The sequence below is a fragment of the Poecile atricapillus genome, chromosome 2, assembly GCF_030490865.1.
Source record: "Poecile atricapillus isolate bPoeAtr1 chromosome 2, bPoeAtr1.hap1, whole genome shotgun sequence".
NCBI classification, from domain to species: Eukaryota; Metazoa; Chordata; class Aves; order Passeriformes; family Paridae; genus Poecile; species Poecile atricapillus.
In genome coordinates, this window is record NC_081250.1 from 10,707,990 (window position 1) to 10,729,684 (window position 21,695).

Genomic DNA, 21,695 nt, shown 5'->3' on the forward strand with positions numbered 1-21,695 from the left:
CGCTTTCCTACCATCAAATGTCAAATTTTTGACAATAGTGATTTGTCAGAACATTAAAGAATCATGGAAAAGTTAATATCTATTTTTATTTGTGAGATAATTACTTAATCCTGGATTGATGTGGAAAAAAGAAATGTTGGTGTCTCTGCTATTTCAGATTGTATCCAGTTTTAAAACTACAACATCAAGGGCAATCTGTCAACTGGTAAAGGAATATGTTGGCCACAGGGATGGTATTTGGGATGTCAGTGTCGCGAAAACTCAGCCAGTGGTGTTGGGAACTGCATCTGCTGGTAAAGTTTTGTGTTGCTTGAATATTTAGAAAATTCTGGTTATGTCCCTAAGCTATAGCAAATACAGATCCAAAGCATGCTTGAAAACTGAGCTCCACATTGGAAGAGTCCTCTAAAAAAAGTTCTGTAGCTGAAAAATTCCTAAAATTGGAATTTCCCTTCCCTTAGAAGGTTCAAGCATACTTGCTGGTCTTTCTAAAGTGTGTGCCACTTCACCTCCATGCAGGTCACGCTCTCAGTCAGCTCTGGCATGTTGGTTGGGTGGGTGGGTGGGATGGGGATCTGCTTGCTTGGGGAGGCCTCTGGCACAGAATTCCATATGGCTGGGTACAGAGATCCTTGCAGGCTTTCTCTCCTAGCACTGTTTAATCTTTGTTTTATAGAAGCTGTACATGTCATAGTTTGCATATTCTGGTATTCTTGCATTCATTCTTTTGCTTCAGAACACAAGGGCAGCTAAAAATCTTAATTTTCAGTCCTTTTTACTTTATTGGATTTATTCCTTCCACTTGAGGGGTTACAAGTACTAATGAACAAGTCACTAAATCTATTATAGTCTAAAAGTCAATGTAGAGATTGGTGTAGTTCTGAAAAATTATTAGGGAAATAAATTATAGCAAGATAGAATCAGTCAATTTGAAGTGACATTCTTTTGAAGCTGGAACAGAATCTGAAGGTATTGACTAGACTTTAATATTTACGGACCTGAAATCTGCTTCTTGAACAGAACTGTTACAATTTTTATGTGCCTGCTGAGGGGCACATTTTGTTTTTGTGTGGTACATCTTGTCTTTGTCCTGTTCTCCAATTCAGCTTTAAGGTGCTACCCACTTAAATACTTAAATTATTTATTTATTTTTGGGTGTGGCAGGATAAAGGAGTGGCATTTGAAGTGATTTCCTTTTTGAATTAATTTTTTTTAGTGCTCTGCAGTGACCTGCATGCATTTTGAATTTCCATGCAGGAAGTAAAGAGATTGTGCATAGAATTCCTGTTTGTAGTTACTGTCTTTTTCACTGTGGAATGTTTTCTCTGTTTTTTATTGAGTCTCGTGATACACAGCTGGAACATTATACAGAAACATAAAACCAAGTTAGGAAAAAATATCAAAAGTAGAATTTGCTTTTTAATACTTGCTGCAAATTAATCTGATTAGGACAGCACCTTACTTTTTGGGGGAGATGTGTAACAAAATGTTACATTTTGTATATAAGTTGGTAGTAAAGAGTTCTACATTTAAAATCTATTTCATGTGGTATGTGCTACAGTGGAAGATAACTCATTTGTTGAAAGGGTAAAAATGAAAAACATATGTTTTTAACTATTTACAGCTGCATTTTAATCTTTGTAGATCACACTGCTTTGCTGTGGAGCATAGAAACAGGGAAGTGCCTTGTCAAATATGTAGGGCATGTCGGCTCAGGTAAGATAAGGGCATGTTGTGAAAACTGGGAACAGAGCATGGGAGGGGGAAATGTGTTTTGGCTAGCTACAGAAGTCTTTATTGTGGTTGCAGATTTGCCAACATCATTAACAAGTCATTGTGAAGTTCCACTGATTTTCATACAGAGAACGTTTTGTAATAGATTTTTTATTGGAGAGGCACATTAAGACAGTTCTGCAAATGCTAAATGAATAAACAAGTCCATATAAAGAAATTTACAGGCAGAGTTACGACACTCAGAAGTTAAATGTCAGAACTCAATGTGGTCTTGTGCATGTGGAGGACAAAAGAAGCTTCTATAATCAGAAATTAGTTGTCTTGCAGGATCTGTGTTATATTTGGGTTAAAAAATGCAGATGCTGGGTGAATATCTTTTTGCACTTCTTTGTTTAAGATTCCATATATAATTTGCTGCATAATATGAATTGCTGCACCAATTAAATATAGGTGTTTGTCTTTCTTTATACCAGCATGAATATTGTGGAAACTGTTTTTTAAACCCCTCTTTGGGTGGGTAGGTGCAGTGCATTTAGTGTTTTTGAGGTTAATTTTTGGTGTCAAATTGACAAGAACTTGATTAACTCCCTTCTGCCTCTTAATGAGTTAGAATACAGGATTTTATAGACCAAAACTGGAGAGGTTTTCCATAGCTTTAACTTGCTGTTGTGAACTGAGCACTTTGAGTGATCATACCCTGGGAAAGTGAGGACTACAGTTATTGACCAGGATTGTTTGGTTAAATAACTCAGCACATCACATGAACTTTGTGGCAAGGGTACAAAACAAATTAAGTTCTCTAGAACTGCTTCAGCTGTGAGTTGTACTTTTTCTTCCTGCTCCATGACTTCTAGCTCCTACAACACAAAGATAAATGTATAGAAACAACTGGTAACACATTAATGTGCTCAGATATCTCATGTTGTTTGCTGCATGGACCTCTAAGTTCTATAAAGTCATGTTTGAAAAATTCACTCACTTGAACGATCATGCTGGTAGTTTTCTTTTAAAATTGCTATCTGGATAACTATGAAAATAAGAAGTTCTAACCTTTATTTAAACAGTTGTGTTTAAACAACTGTGTTTGAACAACAATAAAAAAGAAATTGTATTATATATAAATTTTGTATAACTATATGCCTCTATAAATTATAATAAAAACAATGTAATTTTTATGTAAGCAAACTCTTTTTTTGTTTGACAGTTGATTTGAAATGGTGCAAAAGTGTTGGGTGCCAGCAGCTGGTGCACCATGGGATGAGTTCAGTTTAAGGAGTATCTTTTTAGACTCATTACACCACGCTCTCCCAACAACATATGCATCTATTTTACTTGTATAATGGATGGAAATGAGTTCTGAGTTCTGTCTTGAATTGAATCTTATGCACTGAAGTGAAGAGCTTTGTTGGTTGATAGAATTCTTGCAGGACATCATGTTTTGATTACATATGGTTGCAGGACTGAAAGCTGATTTATTTTACTTGCATCAGGTTTTCAGACATTTGTTCTTGCAATCCTAAGTAATGAGCAGAATGTTGATGGTAACATACCGTAAGTTTTCATTAAGTTAGAAATAAATATGAATACTTACATTCTCTTTATGGAAGTCCAGAGCATTATCCCCTGTCAGCTTACATACGATTTGAATGTGGTCTCTTTATCCTCTCTAACATGAACCACTTGCACTAGATTCAGGAAATATCTTGCTAGAAAATGTGTTGTTTTATAATCAGTTGTAGCTACCTTCCTTGATACTACACTTTTATATCACCTAAAAGATTACTACCAAAAATTGCTGAAGACTTAAGATGACTTGATTTTTCAATGCTTTTAATGATAAAATATTATGAAATAATTCTTTTAGTATGCTAACTTAAAACTTTACTTTGCTTCATATAGTAAACTCTATAAAGTTTCATCCCACTGAACAAGTGGCTCTTACAGGTATGTAAAGTTTTTTCTTATGTTAAGTATGTTAATCTTGATGGAAAATAAATGTAATTTGCTAATTTGTTCTGGTTGTAGCTTCTCTCCCTATTGCTTTTTCAGCATTTATGTTGATAGAATTATTTTTATATTTGAAGGCAGAACAAATCAGAGCTAGATCTTGCAATCTGTGTTTTTCATGTCATGTTGTCATTTGTGCTTGCCTGCTCCAAACCAGACACTTAGAATCATATATCAGCTGAATGTTCTGGAACTCATCCCAGAGTACTCAAAGAACTAGTGGGTGTCGTGGCAGGATACCTCTTGATTACCTACCAAAGCTCTTGGGAGTCTGGACAGGTCCCTTCTGATTAGTGTTACTCCAGTATTACAAGAAGGGTGAAGAAGGACCCCTGGAACTACAGACGTGTTAATCCAATCTCAGTTCCTGAAAAAATGATGAAGATTATAGTGGGTACAGCTGAAAGGCATTTAAAGAATAATGCAGTCACCAGGCACTGTCAGCATGGGTTCACAAAGGGAGGGTTCTGTTTAATGAATTTGACATTCTTCTAGGATAGTCACCTGCCTAGTGGATGAAGGGAATGTGGTGGATTAAGTTTTTCTGGTTTTTAGTAAGGGTTTTTGTACTGTTCTTCATAGTGTTGTTCTGGACAAGTTGTCCAGCTGTGGGATGTTCATGCTGTGCTGTGTGGGCAGGTGGCTGAAGGGCAGTGCTGAAAGAGTTGTAGTAAATGGGGCATCTGGCAGGCAAAGGATCACCAGTGGTGTTCCTCAGGAATCAGTTCTAGGGCTGGCCCTGTTCAATAGATCTATCAGTGATCTGGATGCAGGAGCTGATGAATGCATCATTAGCAAGTTCGCTGGTGAAACCCACAAACAAACAAAGTGGAGGTGCTGGTGATTCTTGTAACATTCAGGAGACCTTTCAGAGGGATCCAAATAAGTGAGAGCACTGGGTGATGATTAATGGGATGAAATTTAAGAAGTTCTAATGCCAGATGCTGCAGGTGAAACAGAGTTATGTTGAGCACAAGTATAAATTGGGAGAGGAGTGGCTGAAGAGTAGCCCTGCAGGATTAGAATATGTTTGTTCTGACCATAGCAAGGACAATCTTGAGTTTGTCCTTAGTTAATAATGAGTTAATAATAAAGTCTATTTTAAAACAGATGGGGTTAAAATCACGTGGTGCCTTGTGAGCTGTAAACTGCTACTAGTTAAGCTGAGTTGTTTAAGGCAGAAGAGGAATAGCTTCACACTTGCTATTTTGGGTTTCTCATTAAAACCATGGTAAAAACATTTAATGGAAGAAATCACTGGAAAAAGAATCCTAGTATTTTTAGAAACAGTAACTGAATATCTGGTGATGTATTAAATGCCTTCTTCAAATGTTACATATTGAGCAGCAGTGAGACTCATGTTCTGATGTGTAGTATTCAAGTGCAGGTTTCACTGTAGGAGTGACTAATTTGGAAGCTGCTTATATCTTGCATAATGAGTTAGATTTGAGATGTTAAGACTTGCTTACCATAAAGTTCATAATGGTGTCTGTTAGGAAAAGATGCAACTTAGACAGTATTTTTAAATGTAGTATTAAAGCTGGTTTTTATTGCCCATGGAAAAAATCTTATTTATTCTCCCTTTCTTTTTTTTTTGCTTCTCTTCGCCTGTGCAGCATCTGGAGACCAGACAGCTCACATCTGGAGATACATAGTACAGTTGCCTACACCTCAGCCAACTGCAGACTGCAATGTAAGCCATCAGCTTGCTGCAACTAAACTAATTGCACAGCAATTTCATCAGATACAGGTTTTATAAGATTGAATGTTAAATTTACACATAATTAAAAAAATTACATGATTTCAGGACTACCAAAGGTGAGAATTTAAGGTTTTAGTTTAACAGCTGTATTTCAGCTTTTCTTTGTAAATAGACTTCATGTTTTCAGAGGCATTTGGTGCAGGATAGAATTTACAGCTTCAAGCAGGTGAATTGACTTTTTTGTTCAAGGTAGTAAATGTGTAAATGACCTGTAAATGAACAGCCGAATAACTTCTCATTTGTTATAATGAAGTTCTTTTTAAACCGGTTATGTTTTTGTAGTGTAACTTATTGAGGCACCTGTATTATCTATAGTTGCTGTGGATTGAAAACTGATGGTAAAGGCTTGTAATTTTGGCATTTATTTGATTGAGTCTTTATTGATTCCTAATCAACCCTTGACAGGACACATCACACTGTCTGATCTTGTTGTCCCTAGGCCTTTATTTAGTCAGTATTTATTCTAGCCTGTCAAATGCTTTTTTTACTTAAAAGCACTGTTACTAAATTGTGAAGAAAACAGTTTATAGCATGAGCTTCTCAGTAGGCTGAGTAGGGGCAAGAGTTGACTGTTTAATATCAGATTTCTGAATGGAAAATTTTTGATTCAGTTGATTTGATTTGGCATTTCCATTTTGAGAGAAAATACAAATGTTGTCTTTTCCACCCCCAAGTATTATTAAAGAAAGATATTTTTGCCTTGTGTAAGTGGAGCTCAGAGAATAATCTGTAATGATGAGCAAAATAATTTATTTTACATCCAGTTTACATCAGCACTGCATGATGACTGTGTACTGATCAACAGACAAATACTGCTGTAATAATTTGATTTTTAATGGATAAAAATATGTCTGTAAAGTATTGTCTCCCCAAAGATTAACATGGTGTCCTGTTAGATGCTTCCTACCTTTTAGAATTGAAAGGAGAAAAGTCTCTTGATAATGTGCTGCAATGAAACTCTAGAGTAATACACTTACCAGATAGTAAAGGGGACTGATACTCAGAGCTAAAGAGTTTGGAGGAGATTTTAAAATGAGGCAGAAACATAGAATCATTTAGATTGGAAAAAACCTCCTAATATCATCAAGTCCATCTAAGTTAATCTAGCACTGTCACAGTCCTCCACTAAACCTTGTCCTTAAGGGCACCATCTACACATCTTTTAAATACCTGATGTTGATTTCACCACTTCCCCAAGGCTTGATAGCCCTTTTGGTGAAGAAATTTTTCCCAATATCCCTATTCCTAGACATCCCCTGGTGCAACTTGAGGACACTTCCTCTTGTCCTGTCACTTGTTCCTTGAGAGAAGAGACTGACACCCACCTGGCTGCACCCTCCTTTCAGGGAATTGTACAGAGCAGTGAGCTCTCCCCTGAACCTCCTTTTCTGCAGGCTGAACAACTCCAGTTCCCTCAGCTGCACATCAGCAAGTTGTTAAAGGAGTTATTAAAACTGCATATAACTTACTGGTTATATTCCTTCAACCAAGTTTGTGATAGTGAGTACTGGAATAGACTGGATGCAGCAGAATTAGTTTACCCACATTCACATCAAGGGGATTGGGAAGCAATACCATATTGCTATATAATATATATATATACACCATATAATACCATTATAAAAATATAACTTAGAGACATTCCTTCCCTTATATTCTACGTCTTTATTTCTCTTGCATTTTACAGCAAGTGTCTGGAGAAGATGAAGTTGAAATCTCAGATAAAGATGAACCTGATGGGGATGGAGATGGTTCCAGTGATTGCCCCACTGTCAGAGTCCCATTAACTTCACTGAAAAGCCATCAAGGAGTGGTCATAGCTGCCGACTGGCTTGTTGGGGGGAAGCAAGCTGTGACGGCATCATGGGACAGGACAGCAAATCTGTATGATGTAGAGACTTCTGAGCTTGTCCATTCTCTTACAGGTATTTGTTCACTCAAAAAAAAAGGTGGTTTGTTTTTATGAGGGATTATTTGTAGATACTAAAACATTGAGAAAAGTAAGTTGTTTCTCTGGAGCAGGATGTGAGTGTGTACTATCTGCTGCTCAGTGTTATAATAGATTTTAAAATTGCAGTCTTGTAAATCCCTTGAGCATGAATTCGTCTTCTTTTAAGCTTATGATTTAACCTATGAAAAAGTAGTTATTTAAATTGAATGTACCCAAATTTTAGTTCTTGAAAAAGGCTTTTGCTGTGCTTATGGTGTGTTAAGCAGAAATAAACTATGCTACTGAATGTGAAATGAGTAGCGTGGTTTTTACCTTCAAATACATTCCCAAACTTGTACAGCAGTAACAGGATTAAAGTTCAGAATGATCATTACCCCTTTCTGTTTGGGAGAAAGAAAAAAATCATCAGCATTTAATTCCAAGCGTATGTGGAAATGAAAAGTCTTATTTTCATTACCTTACATGTTCTCATGTGTGATTTTAGGGCACGACCAAGAGCTCACGCATTGTTGTACGCATCCCACCCAGCGTCTCGTGGTGACATCGTCACGCGACACCACCTTCCGTCTGTGGGATTTCAGAGATCCTTCTATCCATTCTGTGAATGTCTTTCAGGGCCACACAGAGTAAGTGACAGCTCCTTCACAGGTTTTCACAAGTTCAAAAAGTTGCAAATCTGCCCAGAACTGTTCCTGTACGCTTTTTGAGGTACTGAGTTCATTCTTCTGTTGTGAAACTGATTTTCACAGAAACCCCCAATTGCCCTCCTTCAAATGTAGCACAGCAGTACATAATTTCCAAAACAGCAGTCAAGGCTCTTGGTGTGCTATTGCTCATATGGTAAGTCTTGATAAAAATTGTTACAATTCAAGGTGATTTAAGGTATGAGGTTCTTTTTGGCATTGGTTATGCTTGCAGTTTTGGGTTATTACTGTTATGCAGTAGATCAAGCAGATTGCCTCTGCTTGTCTTGATACTCACTGTGAAGTAAAGGTTACTCCTTTAAAACCAGTGGATAAAAAAGGATTAATTTTAACTCTTAAAAGCTTCTAATTTTTACATAAAATAAGAAATAAAAGTACAGGCACCGATTGCCTGTCGGGACAGTGATGCTGATGTAACATTTTTAGTTACTGATTTAGGCTTAATGTTATTATAATGACTACTATTGGATGTGGACGAATGTAGTCCTGAGAATTCATGTTCTGGTGTTTACTTAACTTTATGTTTTTTGGAGCTCTGATACATGGAAAATGCAGGTGTAACTTGGAAATACTTTACCCAAGGAAATAATTTTTTTCTTGACTTGTGAATGTTTGGGCTTGAGTGTTTCAGAAAAAATTTCACCTCCCTTCTTCAGAATAAAAGATGACTGTTAATCCTACCTCAAAATACAAACCCCAAGTATTTATTCACGTTTCTGTCTTTTGTTAATTCAAATGTGCAATTTACATTATGACTGAGTTTCAGTAACCTCTTTTTCATTTTCTCAGCTATTGACTAGCCTATATATAAACTAAAACCTCTTTAACCCCTTCTGCCTTGAACTCCTGAGCTTGAGAAATTGCTTGATGCTTCACAATCATCTAGTTTAAATGGCCATCTTCTCCTGCTAGAGCAGGAAGCTTGATTTTGTGGCCTACATCCTAGAATTGTTTCATCTCATCACTTTGATAACCTTCTACTGCTTTTCCTAGAACGTCATTGTCGTGGTTTTAAAGCAGTAACTAAAAAAAATTACTTATTTCTTGCTGTGAGATATGGATTAGAACAAGAGCAAAACAGGCTTAAAACTTGAATAAAGAAAGTTTATTAACAAAACTACAAGAATAAAAACACCAGAATAAACTTCCAGAAAACCTTTTTATCCCCCACTACTTAACCATTCTCTCGTACACGTGACTACATAGAGACAAAAAACTTTGGAACTTTGGTGTTTAAAACAGTCCCAATTCCTGCTACAGTCTTTTCATCAGTCTTTGTAGAGAAACAGAAGTCTTCTTCTGCTAATCTATGGAGTTTCTCACGAGAAAACTATTTCTGTTATAGCTTTCTATTTTCCTGATGCCAGCTGCCTGGAAATCTGCCATCAGTTCACTCCTCCCATTTCACATCACTCTGAGGTGTGTATGGGCCATGAGTCTAGGGATGTCATTTTTTAAGGATGAGTTATTCAAAAGCAAAAGTCCTCTTCATCTGTCTCTGTGAGCTTCCCTGGAAAACAGTTTTCTCATTGCCCCCCAAGGCTTCAAATCTTCGCTTCACTCTGTTCCAGCACCTCACTGTATCACAATTACTCTACTTTTTGCTCAAAATCCACACTTTGAACACTCCATTCCTCCCAATATACTCTGTCATGAATTAAAGGAGTCTTTTCAAACCACTATTGTCCATCTCCATAGCTTTAACAGAAAGATATTTCAGCTTATAAAGCATCTCCTTATTCTCTCTTCCCCATCTAAAACTTAACTCTTTTCCTCACTGTTTTTGGTGGTTTTATGATGTCTTCTTCATGTTGATTCTCTCTCTCTCTCTCTCTGTCTCTCTGGGAAAAAGGAGTAATCTGTACATTTTATCCAGGTAGTAAAAGAATTAAAGTCTTGGAAAAGCTGCAAGAGTTCATGGTGTCAGGTTTCAGTCCAGGAGCAGAAACTGAAAACTAAGCCAGGCTGCCCAGCTCCGTTTCCTTTCCTTCCCCCCCCACCCCTTCGCCCTCTGCGGCCTTGTCCGGCCTGGAGGGGGTGAGGAGGCCAAGACAGAGCCTTGTTACCTTGTCAGAAGCAGGAAACAAAGAGAACAAGAGAGCTCTGACTTTACATCTTAAGGGGGTGTTCACAAGTTGATCTCACTTTTTAATGGTCAAAACTGCTGTCAGTTCTTAGAAATGACCGATAATTGGTCAGGAGAAAAGACTCCCATCAGCCACCAGCAGCTTCAACTTCCTTAGCTCCAAAGCTATCTTAAAGGTAAAGTCCCCCCATGACAGACATATAAAGTTGTAAGGTTTTGTATCCATTGGCGCTTGCATTTTTTCCCAAGCTGATTAACTGCTTTGTCTCAGGATGTTTTTTTAGAGAAATGACCAAGACTGACATTTGTGTTTTCCCATATGTTTGCTGGGACTAAGTGATGCTGATCTTGGGTGATGGTGCATACTGTAAAAACCACTAGCTGGTGTTTTGGCTTCTATTGCTGAGACCTATAAACTAGCAGAGAGTTTATTTTTTAGGAATGGAATAGACCTTGTGCAACCTCTTCAGTTGCTCTTACTCTAGCTTTTAATCATCTTCATATTTGTGTTTGTCTGCTGTATCAACTGTCTCTATTTTGTACTTTGTATGAGTTTTTAATATTGACATAGGCTTTTTCACCAAATACACCCTAAATTTAATGGTCTCAAAACTGATTCTACTTTTCAGTGGCCAGGGCTGCTGAGGTCTCTCATTTGTGGAAGGGATAATTCCCTTACAGAAGGTGTTTCACTGACAACTGCAGATAGAGCACAGATGAGGTGTTGATATTTTTGCAGTTGAGACATACTTTGAGGAATTTAATTTTTGTTCTTTTATTGTACTGCCTACTGGCAAAATATTTTTAAATTACCCTCTAATCAACACTTCAACAATCTCTTCACATTAAGCAGCACAGAAGAAACTGTTTTATTTCTTTTTTTTGGCTTTTCTGAATGTCTGTTTGAATAATTTGCCAAGTATTTAGTATTTTGATAGGTCCTTGGGATCGGGTCTATAAATTGGATGTTACAGTTGTTAACACCGATGATTTAAAGTCCTCAAGCGTAAGTTTTAACACCCTCTGGCTGAATAGCACCTGATGAGTCTGGCGCTCAGAGAGCAGCTATTTTTTCACCAGATCAACTCCTAATGCGCTATGCCAATATAATTAGATGCCAAACATCTCAATCCCGAGCCCGGAGCTCCTTGTTTCTTGTGTCGTACCCCCAAACCCCGTTCCATCCCATCCCTTGCTCCGGGACACCAGCAGGTGGCAGCACCGCGCCGCGGAGCGCCCGGCCCAGCCCGACCCGGCGGCAGCGCTGCGAGCTCGGCTGCTTTAATTAGCCTTAATGAGCCGCACTGATGGTGTACTTGGGACGGCTCATTATCGTCTAAAACTAAAGCTGATGCTGATGTGTTGAGAGGCTAAAGAATCCTGTTACAGACAGAGTGTATAAAGCTTTTGTAGAGTTAATTGATGTCAAAAAATGAAGAGTCGCAGTGCGTTGTCCTGTATGTCAAAGTTTGGGATGTCATCATCTATGAGAGATTATTTGTAGCTTAACTGGACTAAGAAATCACTTATTATTTTGGTGTCCTAACATAGCTTTATTAAAAGCAGAATATTATCATCTGCTACTGAGACAGTTTAAGAAAATAAATTCTCTTCCATTAAGACCAGAAGAAATTGTTGTGAGCAATCTGCCCGTCTTGAGCTGCTTGCATTGATAACTGTTTTGAATTAAGAGGTAATTTTAGAATTCCCGACTGTATGTTAGGTTCCAATGGTAAAGATTTCAACTTACCTCTTGGCAAATTCTGTATGTTGCTTGTTGCAGTGTTTAATTAACTTCTCTGTTTAACTTTTTGTGCCTCCCTAGTCTGTCTAGCTTCAGATTCATCTTTTATTTTTCTTTCTTCAAGAGCTTTGTTTCATGTGAAATTATAGAAGTTTCCTGTATTTTCTTCTTGTATTTTCTGTTCGTATTTACAAGTTACCTATTTTGCCTCAAAGTATTTTTCTAAGTATATTTTGACATTTCTAGACTAAATATAGTACATTGATAGTACTTTTGCCCTTCAAATCTGCATTCAGCTGGGGTCTTTTTCGAAGTTGTATTTTCCCATGGAAGTTTCCAGTTCTGTAAACATTGCTTATTTACTTTTTTCATATATATGCATGTGTGTGTATAAATATGACCATTTCAGTTCAATAAATGATTTATTTGCCTGTGCCCTGCTTACATAGTAGTAAAAGTATCTTGTCACATACTGTTTTAGGTTTTCCATGCCTCCAGTTCATCTCACTTATTCTTTACTGATGAAAAAAATATGAAATAGTGTGGAAATAACACTGATGTTTGCTTAAATACAAGTATTTTTTATCGCCTGGTTCTGTATTTGCACCAATAGGAATTTGTCTTACTAGTGCTGTGAATCCCCAGTCACATCCCCATATGAAGAGTTTAACAGAGACCTGGTAAAAGATTACAGTTATGTTATAATCCAGGCACTAACTTGTGGCCTGTTAACTAAATTGATTTCCTGAGTTAAAGCCTCCAAAAATCATGCTGGTGACTCATAGCCCAGTATCTTTTTTCAATCAGATACTGCTTTGAAATACATGATTGATAATAACAGCTGTTCTCCTATTGAGAAATTATTCAATTTAGAGGTTATTGATTAGAGCTCTTCAAACTGAACTAAGGTTTTGTTTTGTGGAGCAAAATGATTCTGGCATCTTTCATTCCACTTCACTTGTGCTTGCCTTTGCTGACACCTGCACAGCCCATCTTGTCCCAGCTGTGAAGGCTTTGCTTTTCCCAGCATGGTGGCCTGTTTGAGTAACACTGGTGTTGACATGCTCTTGAATATCTGCTTGATGAGTTTTTCTGTCCCTTTAAGCACTCTGCATGTGCTGGGATGTGTCTTGATGTGTGGAACCTTCTAAAATCTTAATGCTGGAAATGTTTACCATATGTAGTTAAAAAAAAAAAAAAAAAGAAGTCTTAGTCTATACAGGTCTAGCCAGTGCTTCACAGATTTTATACATTTTTTCTGACAGTTTAGTAACACAGAAAATAAATTAATCCCCTATGGGCAACAGAATGTTTATTAGATAGTGGATTCATATGCGGTGTTTAAACTACAGATTTTGCTATACATTTGAAGTATATTGATACTCAAATGCAGCTGAACAATTATTTGGTGAATAATAAGGGGTTTTGTTTCCTTTAGTGACTGTCAGAGGTACACAGTAGTTGAAATGCTTGAAAAAAAATATGTAGGGCTTCCAAGTCTGTACTTGCAAATACCATCCTTCAAAGAATAAAGTGATGTCTTCAGAAGTAGCTTTGGGTTGCTCTCCTTAAGTAAATATCCTTTGTTAATCCTTTTTGGTTGTTCAGTATATAGTTATGCATCACCTTGCCATGGCAATTAAATGCATTTTTGGCTTTAAAACCCCCATAAATTGGAGTGGGTACTTTTGTCCTAGCCCCAAAGAATTACAAAGTTTGTTTTTTACTTTTAAAACTTACTGATCATTGTGGCTAAATTAGGCTAGTGCATCAAGCATGAATGTGTGTTCATAGCTGTGGAATCTGTATCTGTGTGCTACTTTCTAGGCAGGGAAAAAAATGCTATTCTTGGATCTTATGTTATTTCTTATAAAGAGCTTATAGCTTTTTTGGACTGCAGCATATTCCATCTCCTTTCATTCTGCTTGTGTGGTTCTAAGAGACCAGAAGGGAAGGTTCCTGTTCATTTGCTGCCTGTATGTCTTTGAATGTGCAGCTGAATTGTGAGTTGTGCTTCATCCTGAGAACTTTGAAATTAGAGAATTGCAAATATGTCTTCTTTGAACTTTATGTTTTCCAACTCCTATGCTTGCTGAAGAATCTGCATTAAAAATATAAAAATTACTAAGCAGCTGTTGATTAGGATGCTGGGCTGAATTCTGACATTTAGTGAATTGAGAGTTAATGTCAAAATGGCATTCTGTTTCAAGAGACTAGTAGTTGTTTTAGTTTTAGTGGACACTTGGGCTTGCCAAGGTCAGCTGGCTTTCTCAGATTCTTGGGTTTACAAGATTTAATTCTCATACCTTATTTGTGTTTATCTTGAATATATTGTTCTTGAAAGAGCAGGTCATGGCAGGGGGAAAAGTGCCTTTTCTCCAGGCAGCAATGTCATTGGACATCCCTGTTGGGAGGCAGCCTTACTCTAGATATGCCCAATATTACAAGGTCACTGCTATGTATTCTTATCCAACCACACTTTCTTAGTGAAGTTAAAGCATGTGTAGATGTAGTCCTAAAAATGCAGACTTTGCAACTTTGACTAAATCTGTGCTTGGGCTTTTAGTCAAAACCTTTTGTTTGTGCCAAACAAAGTGTATCAAGTTGGATGCTATCAGTGGTGTTTGATCAGTCTAACACATCTGTTCTTTTCAAGATAGTCCTGTTCTTGCTTCAGTTATTAATGACTTTAGTGATGCTTTGTCTATCATTTTTCTGTTGTTTCTCATCAAAGAATGCCTTAGGCATTCCCCATGTGTGGATATCTCAATCTAGCTTCTGTAAGAAATGCAAAATTTTTCTGATGAAACATTCAATTTTCTCCCCAAGCCTCACTGATTAACTAGGTGGTTCTGATATTGCTGTTAATATTCCTTCCTTGTTTTGTGTGCTGAGGGACTTTTTTCCTCTTGCATTTCATAGAAAAAAGGCTCCAAAGTTGCATTTCACACACTGTTCTAATCCTACATTTTCGTGTTGAATGTATTTTAAATGAAGATGATGGCCTGGGCTTGAAGCTCTAGGGTTAGCTTTTTTGAAACGCTTCTAGTGCTTCTGAACATTTTTACAAAACCTTTTGGTTTACATTTACTACATGGATGTAATAGGGCTTGATAAGAATTCAGTGGTTTTCTTAGAGTTTTTAGCAGCCTTAATAACTGATAGCTCAGGGATCCAGCTTTGACTATGCCTCACTTCCCATGCTGAGTGCTTCTTCATAGATCTATTTCAGGACAGATTAGGGCCAGGTTTTACATGCCTTCAGCCCATCTAAGTTATCATTCCTTTCTGTCTTGCACAGCTTGAATTCCGAGTTTTCTCTTCTAACATTCCCCCAACCTGATACTGGCTTGGAGTTATCAAAGTACTGCACTTTACAGCTCCCTGAAAGGAGCTGTAGTAGCCACATCAGTCTCTTCTCCCAGGCAGCCAGTGACAGGACAAGAGGAAATGGTCTCAAGTTGCTAGGGGGTGTTTAGGTTGGACATTAGGAGGAATTTCTTCACAGAAAGGCTGATTAGACATTGGAATGGGCTGTCCAGGAGTGGTGGAATCATGGTCCCTGGAGGTGTTTAAGGAAAGACTGGACATGGCACTCAGTGCCATGGTCTGGTTGACATGGTGGTGTTTGATTGTAGTCTGGACTCCATGACCTCAGAGGTCTTTTCTATCTTAAATGATTCTGTGATTCTGTAATTCCTTCATGGTTTTCTCTTACAGTTCCTTAAGTTGGAGAAAAAAAGCTCTGCTGATATTTGGAGATAAATCCACAGACAGACTTGTGGAATTATGTGTGTAGCTCTTCCTGGAGTCGAGTGCTTTTCGCAGTTCTGAATCCTGAATGCACTCCAGTGTGGAGATAATGGTGCGCTCCTTACCTGGGCCTCCTGTAGTCAGTGCCATCTCCTGTTGAGATGGGCAGTGGGGTTGTCCACATCTGGAGGTTTTAAATGCAGTTCCTGGCTTCCTCTCAGTCTGCTTGATGTGGGGATATACTTTGTTCCCCTAAAACTAAGGAAACTTGTCCAGAAAATGTGATACCAAATTGAGCTTCCTTTAGGTTTTGTTTCTCAATTTTACTACTTAAAATGAGAGGCATATTTCAGCACGCAAGTTTTGCTGCTTGCATACAACTGTAGATAATTGTATGTATTCAAGTTACCTTGAATAAATTCATCTGAAAGCTCTGGTTTAGTCCATTTTCATTCCACACACAGATTTATGCATATATATGCCCGTTCAAGGCCATGAAAATGTATTGTCCCCCAGTTCGATGGTAAATCCCAGTTTAGGTTGCAAATCAAAATGGAAAGAACAGTGTTAACTTCTTTTTTGGTGCATTGCCAGTGAGAGTTCTGCATCAGCATTTCATGGTCCAACATTTTCAACGTTTTTTCTTTTCCCCCCTTTCCCCTATGTGTGAAATTTCAGCAGATTGTTATGCAAAGCAGTTTTGTGTCTCAGTGTGACTGGGGAGACAGCTGTTCGGCCTAATGAGGAGTGCGAGCACCACAGCATTTCTGGTGATTGAGACCCACGGAGGGAGCAGGATGTTCGAGGCCAGGCAGTGGTGTGTGGTGAGGAAGTGCCACGCTGTCAGCTGGAAGTACACGCTCGGCTGCTCCCTATGACAAGATAAATGAGTTTTGCTGGGGTTTGGCGGAGGCTGAAGCTTTTTTGGAGAATAGTTGTAGCACACCAAACTCCCTGTGGGACCCACAGTTTGAAGTGTCATAAGACTGCTTCCTCTTTGCTTGTTCCTTTTTTTTTTCTTTAATGTCCTACAATACCTGTCATCTTTTTGAGTTATTAAAAATCTAATGTCTTCTAGCATTCAATTAACAAAGGGGCTGATGATCTTTTGTTTACACTTTTTATTGATTTAGCCAAGGGGATGTTAACCAGAGTTTTATCTGGGTTAGAACAAACTGAAGACTAATACAAACAAAAATTAAATCTAACCACATGAAAATAGAGGAAAAAGGCTTTTAATTTTTGTGATATGGATGGGGTTATGGAGGCAATACTTTTGAAAGGTTATTTGTTTATTGGCTGCTTCTGTTAACTTCTTTCTTCCCATAGACTTTGTGTCCCTTTCTTTCTTCTCACCATTCCCCTTTAGCTGGGCTGAAATCCTGGTTTAGTCTATACACAGAAAGTGGCTTTTCTTTTTCTTACTATTTTGTTTTAAGTAAAAAAACAAAAACAAGCACAGAACCAAGAAAAAAAATTGCTGAAATGCATCTGTCATATTAAGAGATACCCCAGCTGGAGTATCAGAGGAGACAGAATGTAATTTGTACTGCATAAGATCTGTGAGCAAGCAGCACTTGCTTGTGTTTTAAGTCAGTAGTGTTGAGCATGTTTTTGAATATAGATGCATGTGATTTTTTAAAATATGAACTCATTATATTCAACTTTAAAATAATAATAAAAAACAACCCCAAAAAAACACTCTGTCTTTATTCACATGATTGAAGTGCTGATAACTGTTCCCAGAGCTGTCAGGTTTGTGAGAATGATACTGTTTTGGCCTTTCTGGACTTGTTGTTAAGTTAAAACTTCAAGCCTTGCAATCTCATTTTGAAAATGGGATATCTTTGAGAATTGAACTGAGTGTTTCCCGTAGAAGGGTCATGCTTCATTTTTGTAAACAGGGAATGTTATGCAGACATCCATACACTGTTTGCTTTGAAACTGGGCCCAAAACCCTTGGTCGTAAACACTGGGTTCAGTCAGAAGTGCTTTTTTACTTAGCCATTAAATTCAAAGCTCCTTATGTAAAAGATTGTTTTCATAGTCCTATGTTCTTGCAAATCATGCATGTCCCAGCCTGCAGGGCCTTGCAGGGCCAAGCTGAGGGTGAATGGAGGGTTAAGACCGCTAAGCACCTTTAGACTTGTCACTAAAAACAGACCAGCAGCTTCTCCTTTGCCTTTCTATTACCTGCCCTATTTCCACAGAGCTACAGCAGAATTTCATTGCATTTTTATTTTACAAACTTTTGCTTGGTGTACCCAGTAATATCTGAACAGTTAAGCTCTAAAAGTAAGTTAAGCTGGAAAGGATTTTGTTATCTTTTGAGAGTCTTTGGAGGAGCAGGAAGGATTGAGCTAACCTGGGGTTGGCATTCTGTTTTCCTGGCAATAGTTTTGAATATTTTCATTTAAAAATGATAAATCTAAGGATTAGAGAACCTTATGTGATCAGAGGAACTTAACCATGTTTGAAAGTGATAAATGATAAAGCAAAACCAATATGAGATCAAAGAAGCTGGAAAGCGCTTTAAAGTTTTGAAAAAAGGCACCCAAAAGTGGAGTGTTATTTTAAGACAGTTTCACAAAATATTCCAGCCGTAATTGGAATAAAATGTATGATGGGAAAACAGATCAGATTTGTTTGTTGGCAGCAGAATATTAAAGTCCAGTATATTCGCTCACCTCGACATTTTCTATGACTTGAATTGCTTTATGCTGTTGTGTGCTAGGAAGTCTCCCAATGTGTGTGCGAATTATGCAGATTGAAGAGAGAATTTTAAACTTATAAACATTGCTTCAAGTATATTGCAGCACTATAGAGATTAGTGATAGCCTGAAATTTTTTTCTGAGCTTCTTTGTGTAAAGAACTAGTGAGAAGTGCAGATGTTGGTAAATTTAAAGGAGTTTGGGCTGGTAGGAGACAAGTTTGGTGGTAAGAACATGCCAGCTGTATTGTGCAGCAGCTTGACTGCATGAATGAGTTTTCTTCCCAAAGAAGAAGGTGCCTGATGAAAGAGACTCAGCAGTTGTGGCCTTCATGTATATTTTAACTTTTTGACTTTTTCTTCATAAAGTCCAGAAGATTAGTCAAAGACCTCTTGGTTCTTTCTGTAATCATCTCCCTGGTGGCATAGCTGCACTCTAATAATGTGTTAGGAAACTTGGTATCATGAATAAAGTGGGCCTTCATCCTAATTAAAACTTAATTTGGTGTCAATTTAAATTAAGAGGCTTGCATAAACTGGTCCATTGTGACCTGGCTTGTGCTAATCTTAATCAGCAGCTTGGATAGGACATGAATTCAAATTTCTGCAGAACAACTAAAGTGACAGTAACAACTGACAACTTAAATTAAAATTACTAAATTTTAAGAAATTGATGTGCATGACCCAAGTTACAAGATAGGTCATTAAATCAAATCTGTAGAAACAGAATTGAGAAGCCTTCCCTAATGATTATAAGGAGAGAAAAAAATGCTTTGTTAGTACATTATGGGGGCAGAAAATAACTGGCTTTGAGTTGGGAATTCACACAATTATGATGAAAATTGTAGTACAAAGGCTTTTAATTGGTTAATATGAAATAAAGGTAAAAATATTTAAAAATAATCATAGAACCATTATGAAAATAGTTTGAACCTAATATATTGATGATATACTGTTATCTGAAGCTGTAAAATATGAAGATAATAAAATTCTGAAGTAAAATTCTTTATAAAATAGCTTCTGGAATTAATATGTTGCACTTTCAATTGCTAGAAATATTCTCATGGGTCTTTCTCTGACTGCCCTTGTGCATTTCTAGGTATAGTAGGTAAAATCTGAAGAACTGTATGCTTATGCTTCTTACTATTACTTGCCGTTTTTTATCTGACTGTCAGACTTTAGCTGCTTGTAAAACAGGACTAGAAATCACAATTAGAGATTGTTGGATTGCTGTAGCTGTTGGTAGTGGAGCTATACTGGGGACTCAGTATGTAGATTACAAGTTCATGTGTGTACAGAATAGCTTTAGCTACATCTCAGGTGTTTGGGACCTCCTTAGAGTCTGTGCAGTGAATGAATGAAAATGTCTGGAATAGTTCTACAGAAATATTTGGAAGGACAGAAAAGCTTGGTTACTGATTTCAAATCACTTAAGAAGATTCGTACTCTATGCTACTAATTGAGTTGGGGTTGTGTGGTTAACCTGCTGGACAGAGTAGAACTTCAAAAGTGAGTTCAGGTTTCAACACTGGGCCTGTTTAACTCATGTCAGAATCAGTGGAATATGAAAGATGCCTCCAGAGTGAGTCTTTACTTTTGGGCTGCTTCTCTTACCACTTGGGCCAGTCAAGCCCTATTCACCTTAAATGTCATAGCTTCTTGTAAGAATATTTTTTTATTCATAAATAACTACTTGGAATTTTAACATTTCAGATTATTCTGCTATAAAAAAAAGGCAAGCTGCATATGCTAAAGGAAGCACAGGAACAGAAAGTAAAACTTTAAATCAGATGCTAGTTTAATAAAGAAGTACAGAGTTTAACATCTTTGTCTTTTCTCCTGATTGTTTAGCACTGTGACATCTGCAGTTTTCACTGTGGGAGACAATGTTGTTTCTGGTAGCGATGACCGTACAGTAAAAGTCTGGGATCTGAAAAACATGAGGTCTCCTATTGCAACGATCCGCACAGATTCTGCAGTCAACAGGTAAGCAGATCTCTGCTTTGCTTAATTCATGCCTTCTTAATTACTTCGTAATTTCTTTCACATGTGGGAATGGTTTAAAGCTGTGCCACAGAGGTTTAGACTGGACATTTCTTTCCTGAGAGGGTGGTCAAATCCTGGAACAGGCTTCCTAGAGAGGTGGTGGATACCCCAAGCCTTTCAGTATTTAAGGGGTATTTGGACAATATCCTTAATAATAATGCTTTATGCTTTGGTCAGGCCTGAATTGGTCAGGTAGCTGGACTGGATGATTGTTGCAGGTACCTTTCAACTGAAATAGTCTGTTCCGTTAATTCACTAAATATACATTTATTTTTTGTCCCTGAAATTAAACTTGAGATTTATAAGAATTTGAAAAAGGTCTGAAATGGTTTTATAAAGTGCGGGCATGATCAACATTAATTTTCAGTAAGCACATTGCTTTTAAACAATTTTCTTTAAAAAAATTCAGATGTTAAGGCTATTCAAAGATCCAGTGCAATAGCAAAAGCCTTAATGGTTCAATATTTTTTTCTCTTTCCATTTGTGAATTCTAGCCAGGAAAAATTCAGCTGCATCCCTTCCCGTGAGCTTAAATTTGTGCTGTCAGTTTCTATTTGCCAGGCTCGTTGTTTCCCACACAGCCTCCTTTTGTCCCTTCTTTCTCCGCAGGATTAACGTGTGTGTTGGCCAGAGAATCATCGCCCTTCCCCACGACAACCGGCAGGTTCGATTGTTCGACATGTCAGGGGTGCGGCTGGCACGGCTCCCTCGCAGCAACAGACAGGTACCTGTCCCTTCCGTGTGTCTGTCCTTCCTCAGGCCAGGTTAACAGTGGCATTTGGTATCTCTAGCTTAAAGCTGAGCAAATGCAGAACAGCACTGCTCTGAATAAATGTGCTGTTAGTTATTAAAAATAACCAACAGGCCAATATGAAATGTTTTAAACTTTGTTACTGGGGTTAGAAATGGTGTTTCAAGTGAATTTCATCATGATTTTTCCACTTACTAAAATGAAACATATATCTGCCTTCCCTATGAAATGGAAAAAGTGTGTAAGAGCATTTCAGATGTGTTCAATGTGAATTGTATCAGAAAATGGTTCACTGTGAGGTTTAATGTATGGTGATATTTTTTTTTAATTACACAGTGTCTAATTGGTTTATATATTCCAAGCTGGATGGGGCTTTGAGTAACCTGGTGTAGTGGAAAGCATCCCTGCCCATGGCAGGAAGGCTGGAATCAGATGATCTTTAAGGT

The 21,695-nt window shown here is 37.6% G+C and overlaps 1 protein-coding gene across 2 annotated transcripts in view; it reads left to right on the forward strand.

Moving 5' to 3' along the window:
- Positions 1-21,695, forward strand: part of WDR37 (WD repeat domain 37) — a 45,035-nt gene that overhangs the window by 19,162 nt on the left and 4,178 nt on the right. For both annotated transcript variants that reach the window (XM_058832236.1, XM_058832237.1), the window contains 8 exons: positions 158-293; positions 1,645-1,716; positions 3,634-3,678; positions 5,358-5,434; positions 7,191-7,428; positions 7,939-8,080; positions 20,304-20,438; positions 21,108-21,222. In XM_058832236.1, coding sequence (XP_058688219.1) covers positions 158-293; positions 1,645-1,716; positions 3,634-3,678; positions 5,358-5,434; positions 7,191-7,428; positions 7,939-8,080; positions 20,304-20,438; positions 21,108-21,222 — 960 coding nt within the window. The remainder of the gene's footprint in view (positions 1-157; positions 294-1,644; positions 1,717-3,633; positions 3,679-5,357; positions 5,435-7,190; positions 7,429-7,938; positions 8,081-20,303; positions 20,439-21,107; positions 21,223-21,695) is intronic.